This window comes from Centruroides sculpturatus, unplaced genomic scaffold, assembly GCF_000671375.1.
Source record: "Centruroides sculpturatus isolate CEXI.00-Female unplaced genomic scaffold, Cexi_2.0 scaffold74, whole genome shotgun sequence".
NCBI lineage: Eukaryota > Metazoa > Arthropoda > Arachnida > Scorpiones > Buthidae > Centruroides > Centruroides sculpturatus.
Window position 1 is genome coordinate 823692 of NW_019384309.1, and position 8216 is coordinate 831907.

An 8216-nucleotide genomic window follows, 5' to 3' on the forward strand; every position below is an offset into this window, starting at 1 on the left:
ACAATTCCGGTAGATCAAACTTCTTTGCCAATTCACAAATTTTCATTTTTGTATTGAAGTCTTTAATAATGGGTACGTTCGTAAAGTCAAACGAGTTAAACGCGTTAGTAACAAATCGTTCGAAAAGTCTAACAAAATAGGAAAACGATGACTTCTTTCTTGCTTAACTCGTTCGACTTTACGAACATACCCAATGTTAACTTTACATTCCAAAGATAAAGTTTATCTTTTCTTGTTTGATGCAGAAGAATTAGTTCTACTTCGTTTGGATGACATAGTAGAGTCTCGCGAGTCTCTGTAGATATAACAAACACAGAAATAAATAACACAAAATAAATTGTAGCTATGTGCGGATTTTGCACGACACATCCGAACATGTAAGCTGAACAATAGTGTGGGGGGAGTGAGTAATCAAGGGTTGCGTGGTGCTCAAACAAAAGACGAATCGACGAGATTTGAAAATTGCATAACTCCGGGTTCACGTAAGTCGGGGTATTACTGTATTACAATTAAGACAGACAGGCATTTAAGGATTTAGAAAATAAATATAAATTTTTTTTACTATTTCTGCTCTGAGAGCCTAAGAAGGTCCATCATAAGTTTAGTTAGGCCCACAATGGGGCAGCTAGTGAGAGACAGGATTCGATAAATGTGGGATAGCATCTCTGAAATATTCTGGCGATTTTCAAGTTGTCAGAATTCATTCCTGGGTCCTTTAGAATGGTAGGCTGACATGTTAAACATTCATCCATCTAGCCACTAATATAAAATTTATAAAAGTACAAAAATATTATTTTTTTCAGTTATACAAAGTTAACATTTATATACATTCATTTGAAAATACTAAATTAAGCAGAATGTTGAAATATTTGAGTGTGAATTTTAACTCTTGACTGCATGTAGTAGCAGTAATTTTCTGTGCTTACTAGGTGTTTTGCTTGAACTTTTTACCAAATGGCTTGCTAGCTGTGCATTCTTGATATCCTCATGCTATGTGCTATCTGACTGTGTAAAATTTTTGGTTGGAAAAAAATTTTTTCTACTTATCATAGGCCATCAAAGCAACCACTGTGGAAAATCACTGCCTTACCTATGCAAATGTGTACAATTCTTCATCATTGTTACACAGTCACATGCACAAGGCATTGTTTTTCTGTTCTAGTATCATTTTTGGCAACCTGACATAATTTTTAATGATGTCATGGAGTCTTACATGATTGCCACAAGAGGTAGATGAGATGTCGTGGATGTTTGTCAGCTATGCGTGATGTAATGACATAATAGTTTGCAATTCACTACAACCTTAAATGCTTGTTTCTGTAAGACTAGTAGCCCGGAATGCCTCCTAGTGGACATTCTAGGCATACCGTGACAGATATACAAACAGTGAAATCAATGGCTTATATAAGTAGATAGCCTGAGTGCTATGATATTCACCAATATAAATGTTTTCATGGCTTTACTTTGTGCCTGAAAAATACAAAAATAAAGATTATTTTCTGGTTCTTCTGAAAAACACCTCAGGCCTTCCATTATTTCCAGTTGAACTCATTTTATATTAGCCCACACTATTGCAAATTTTGAAGGGATTCCTATGGAAGTAAGGTCAAGGACATTGTTCTGTAAACAAAACAACATCTCAAAAATTAAACAAGGTAGTACATTGAAATTTTCCACTTGCAGAGAAGACACATCACAACATTTTTCAGAATCAACAAAAGTTACATACAGCATAGTTAAGCATGAAAAATCAGCAAAAAATCATCATCTTATGTGTGTGATTATATGAAAAAACTGCACATGATCACAAATTAATATCGAAGAAAACTATTTATTTAGAATACGTTTAAATGAACAAATTGAAATGTAAATGTAGAAATGTTAGGTTATTTTTTGTATATTTTTAGGCAATTTTTTCAAATAATATCATCATGGTTCTTGTCGCCTAAGGATTCTTCTGAAAAAGTTAACCGACTACAACTGATTGTATGTCAATTATATCAAGAAAAGATACCCAATTATATAAAGCATGGCTTATTATTTGTTCTTAAAGATACTAATTCAAAAGTAAGTATATCTTTTTATAAATATTTAAAAAATGAATTTTTTAGTTTTTTATTTAAAACACTATTTTTAACAAAGGTTTAAATTAATTTTTTATGTTGTAATTAGTATATACAAAATAATAATTATTGAGCAGAGCTCTGCATAAGTCAGAAAGTATTTTGTCTGTGATTAAAGTTTAAAGCAACCTTACAATCACTAAACACAATGTTTTTGTAAGTATTTACAACTTGCCAAGGCTGATGTCGTGATGAAGCCAGAATTTTGAAATGATATCTATGGGATGAGATATTCAAGATCAACGTTTGCAATGTAAAGTCTATGGGGCAGTTTCCAGTTGTAAACTGTATGTTAATTGAGTTTCTGATTGCCGTCAGTTTACATTGATTTCTATGAAAAGTTTTTATTTTAATCTTTACAACAAGCATTTAATATGCATAGCCTGAGCTTCACATGGGCTATTTTAACCAGTTGCTGGAGTTGTTAGACCTCTTGCCGCACATGTGGGTGTTTTAAACATTTCTTGACAGTTTTGTTAGTTACGACATTACACGCGCAAGCACTGCTGGAACCTGCATTTTTTAAACTGCTTTAGACAGAATGTTAGAAGCACATTGCCACATTTGTGTTTTCTTGTGAAGCCAAAACAGTAAAACCTATGCCTCGAAGCTCAGTTTCATTTTTCTTAGAAAATACCTAGTTAAGTATATGTCTAAACAACCTATTAGTGTATATACAGGGTGGTCCATTTTAACCATTCCAATGGAATAACTCGAAAAATACACATCCTACAAAAACATTGTTATAACAGAAACTAGAAATTCTCTCATCAAGCATGACAGGATACTTTTTTGATGAAGTTATCGCCAATCTGTTTTGCTCAAGTTGAGCTTAATGTTGTGATGCTGTTTCTGCAGCCCTTGATCCACATTCTTACTCAATGTGGCTCAAGTTGGGCTTCATAGCCTTTGGGGTCTCGGTTGTTCTTATTTGTTTAGATCTAGAATTTACCTGATCAATTTTACTCTTATTCTTTCCCAAAGCATTTTTTTTCTTTTTTAGGCATTAAAGCAATAACACCCTAAATAATGAGCTCATTAGATCGGTACTTCCAATTAGATAATAGAATGTCACATGGTCACTATGGAAAGATTCTTTAAAAAATTTATAGAAGTGACACAATGCAGCTATCTTTTATATGAGCAGTACACTATACCATATACAAATAAGTTTGTCTATGCACACACTATGATTTCCACTTAACAACAGACTTGCTTAATACCATGTTTCTTGAACTTATGCATTGTTAAGTGGTGCACAAATATATCCTATCCTGCTCTATTATTATTTGTAGTTTCACTGATAGTGACTGAAAGATTAAAATATTGAATAAGATTAAATTAAACAAAATATCTAAATAAATGATTTTGTTAATTTAAATATCTTTACAGGAATTATTATCATTATTGCTGCCATTTGTGAAATCAAGATTAGACACACTAGAACAAGAACCAATTACTTTGGTCGATTACGAGATGTGTAACCTCTTATTATCAAAGTATTCTCCTTCCATCGCAAATGTAATTAATTCAATTGATTGCGAAGCTTTTATAATATTAGAAAAAGCCTTTAAAATCTCAAAAGTATGTGAAGAAAATAATAAAAACATTCAGGAAATAACCTTCAGTATTGTAAGTATATTAAAAAAATTGTGATTTAAAATTACTTATTTATTTCATTTGAGTTATAGAAGTATTATTAAATAATGTTATCCATACTGATTAATAACTTTTAATACTCAATTTAATAAGTTTTGTAATTCATCTAGATAGAAATTTGTTATCTGTTTGCATGTGCATATATCAGTGTTATGACTAAAGATTAGGTCTATTAGATAACCAAAACAGGAAAGAATCGACTACAGGATTCAGGCTATGGATTTGGAAATACTTCAAAAGTAATCTCAGATATATTAGATCCTGTTCTTTGCCCTCAATTTAATCTATTGTCATCCAGTTTGTTATACTAGACAAAATTAAAGCTGACTTCATAACTTGCAGTATACTAGTATATTATGTCAATAAATTCATTAATCATCCAAGGATTAGTTACTTGAGAAAACAAATTAGTTTGGGATTAAAAGGCAAAACACTACATACGTTTTTAATTATAAAACATAAAAGAATGTATATATTTATATAAGAAAGTATGTTTTTAAATTATACTTTCTTTTGTTCTTTCTCAACTAAACCTGGTTTTACGTGCTAATAAATGACAAACTTACATCTAGTACAATGTTCTCAGGCTTAATGTGAGGGGAAGGTGTGTATATAGAACCATAACTGGTGATTTCCAAGAGGTACTTTGGCAGAAAAAGACCATCCCAAGACATGATCATGCCAAAGGATGAACATTAGTGGAAGAGTTGAAGGAGACCAACAAATTTACAATGTAGAAATTCAAAAAATGGAAGTTTCTATGTTGTATGATAGTGAAACCAAACAAAAACATCTGAGATGCAAAAAAATTACACCAAGTAAAAATTTATGACAATTTAGACCACAGTCAAAATTTTTCTTTAGTGAAGATAAGCTTGATACTTGGAGGCAAAATGTAGAAAACAATAATATAGGTAAAAATATTGTGGCTACTGCTTTCAAGTGCCAATCTTTACCAAAGAACAATTTGGTAAGAAAAATTTTGACTGTGGTCTATCCACCATATCCAACCCGCAGCCTGCAGGCCGCATGCAGCCCAGTCAATGTTTTTGTGTGCCCCATTTAAATCCGTAATTATCTTGCATAAATTTTTATTACAATAAATTATCACATGTATAGTTAAATACATTAATATGGTGTATAACACCTTATCACCTATACTTCGAAAAACATCAAATGTATTACATATACTATATATATGTAATACATTTGTATGTATATGTATGTACTGTACATACTGTATGCATATGTATTTATTCAGTATGTTTACAACAAAAGTTTTAAAATTTGTGTTTTGGTATATGGCAAGAAAAAAATAATTCTTTGAAGCATTATCAAATTCATGATTATCTTCAAGAACTGGAATCTGAGTACAGTGATTTGCTTTTTTACATGAAAATTCAATGGTTAAATTGTGGAAAATGCTTAGAAATATTTTGGAATTTGAGGGAAGAAATTTGTATTTTTAGGAGTGAAAATGATTAGAATGTTCCTGATCAATGATCAATTTTGATAAAACTTTGCCAGATTCCATTAATTGAGATGAAGAATCCAGAAATGCAGTGTGGTCCATCCAAAAAATCCAGCAACCAATTGCTTAACTTTGCTGGCAGCACTTAAAATTCTGGTAGCACTATGTTAAGATATTTCATTAAAAAATACTGTTTACATTTTTAATTATTATAAAATGGCAAAAAGCTTAATTTTCAGGGTAGGGATTGGTTTTATAAAAAAATTGTAAAATACTAATAATGAGTAAAATTGTCATTAAGTCCGACCTTACTTGAGATATAACAAACAACCACCCTTTATCTTCTCACCCTATTGACCTTAAATGACCAAAATTTAATAGCATGAATCTTTCTAATATACAAACCTTCCTGCAAAATTTCAGAAATTTTTGAAAGTGCAAGAGTTATTAAGCTTCAAAAAGAGTAAACAAAATCGTGTACCCCACAAACACACACATTAACATCCATACATACAGAAAAAAACTGAATGTTTTTGCATCTCTCGATATTTCAGAGTCCCCTAAGTCCAAAAATGTAAAAAGTCTTGGGGGGAGGGGGTCAATTTTTGACCAATTACCATACATTCCCTCTGTTATCTATAACAGAATCAGGAAAGTAAAAATAGGAATCAATGACTTAGTTTTACAATATACAAAGGTATTACAGTGGCAATGTCCATGCTCTCTAATGCGACTGAGCATGTGTAATGGAATTTAAGCCTAGGAGTCAAATAAAAACAGTATTACGTGTGGCTAATGGGAAATAGACACAAGAACAAAACAATTACTATCGATTGCTTTGTTCTTGGATCGTCTCTTTGTGCCTGGCCAGTGCAAGGGTTATGTCTCCCATGGCCGACAAGTAAGAGAATAGCCTTTTTTGTGGCGGAAAGTGCAAAGTTCACCCGTCCGCATTCATCAGATACTGTACAGGAATTGCCTCTTCTGTGCAGAGGTGCACTCTTTCTTTTTGATTCTGCTTCAATTCTATCACAATACGACAAAGTTGCACAATGTCTTTGTGGTAATTAAAAATATAAAAAGTTTTTAAAACAGAATCTGATAACAGATGGCACCAAACACAATTTTATTTTTTGCTTAATAATTTAGGTTTTTTAAAAATAAATACTCATAACATCCAGGAAATTTACGCAACTCCCATTGCTAGATTATTTTTTTTTAGTTACTATGAGACTAAAGATTAGTCTAATTTCTTATAATAGCAATAGTTCCATAAAAAAAATTTAGAACCTGATTTACGTGTTTGGTATAAAAATATTTTATTTCTAAGATAGCTTAAAATTACTGATTATTATTAATCTTTATCTTTTTGACTTTCAGTTTACTAAAGATTTTTTCTTTAACATTCCATCAAAATCTGTCCAACAAAAGTTATTTTCCGAATTAATAGATTTCTGTCTGAATTGCATTGAACTAAAGTGTAAAAATTCATTGAGTAAAATTATAAGAAAGGTATGTAGAAATTTATTATGTACTGTTTTTAAATATTAATATATTTTTTGATAAAATATTTATTTTTTTGTGTATGTAGTTATGCTATGATGCCAATTTATTGGTTAGCGAATTGCAAAAGTTTAATGAAATATCAGTCACAACAATGAAGGAAACAAAAGGATTAAGGTACAAAATTAATAATTTTTTAATAGTAAACACTAGTATAATTTTTACAACTTAATTAATTTAATGTACTTTACACTTTCTGGGTATCGGCTGGAATGGATAATGATGATGATGATTAATTTAATATTTGTAATTTCTCTTCTATCAAATGATAAAATAGAAATTTATAATTTTATTTGTATTAGTTAGATTTTAATTAATTAATCAATCATCTGTTATTTATGTAGAGATAAACACAAATTAGTCTTCTGAAAATGTTTAAAACACATGAACATATTTGATACATCATTTATAAATGATAGCAATAGGTCTTTGTTTTGCATATATTTGGAATATAGAAAATATTTGTAACCTGCCTACTAATTAATCCCAACCAAAAAGTTTTGGCACCACTTTTCTAGACCATTGATAAAACAGATATGGAATCAAAACATAAATTAAATGAACTATTTTATATGTCAGATTTCTCAGTAAAGAAATATAATGAGACAATTTTATACGTTTTTTTTTTTATAAAATTAATAAAATTAATTTTTCTTTTAAAATAAAAAAANGAAAAAATACATACTTTTGGTAAAGAAGGGAGGTGTGCAGATAGGATACTTGCTAAAGTTGGGGAAAAGGTTTTAGAGTAAGCGCGCTACATACAGGAGATGCACAACCACAACAGGGGGTTAGGGGGTCCCTTCTTTACCAAAAGTATGTATTTTTCGCCCTTGGTATCGTATACCTATCATCGACGATGACGTCACTGGTAAGACGATACCTGAGTAAACATCGGCAGCATTTAAACTTCTTCTAACCGACGCTCCACAGTGTACCCAAGGAAGGCCTATTAAGAAGGCCGAAAACGTTTGTACTCTTGTTAATAAGGCTAGAAATTAGTGAGAAAGGTTTTGTGCTGATAATCTGATGGAGAGGACATACCTCTGAACGAGTGAGTTAGATGTTCAGTGTTGAGTGTAGTGTGTCCTTATTGTTCATGTAAGGAAATCCTTACATGAACAATAAATTACATGCTTGCATTGGACATCTGAGTCTATGTTTCATTTGAAGGAACCAAATACAGTAATACCTCGAACTTACGCGATAGGTGGGACCAAGCGGTAACCGCGTAAGTCGAATTCGCGTAAGTCGGGGTATAATTTTGCATATAAATACATACAAATAATTTTTAATTGGAACCGGAGACTAAAGAAAACAATAATTTAGAAAAAAATGTTTAATAAAATCTTAGATAACACATATGTATAACAAATTAGGCCTATATTATTTTACAATTT

The 8216-nt window shown here is 31.0% G+C and overlaps 1 protein-coding gene across 1 annotated transcript in view; it reads left to right on the top strand.

The window, feature by feature from the left end:
- The window catches only part of LOC111620998 (HEAT repeat-containing protein 1-like), a gene marked incomplete at its 3' end in the record, with an annotated part of 49565 nt that extends 42628 nt beyond the window's left edge, over window positions 1–6937 (top strand). The window contains exons 19-22 of the mRNA XM_023363031.1: window positions 1908–2067; window positions 3516–3755; window positions 6634–6765; window positions 6845–6937. Coding sequence (XP_023218799.1) covers window positions 1908–2067; window positions 3516–3755; window positions 6634–6765; window positions 6845–6937 — 625 coding nt within the window. The remainder of the gene's footprint in view (window positions 1–1907; window positions 2068–3515; window positions 3756–6633; window positions 6766–6844) is intronic.
- Window positions 6938–8216: the final 1279 nt, after the last annotated feature.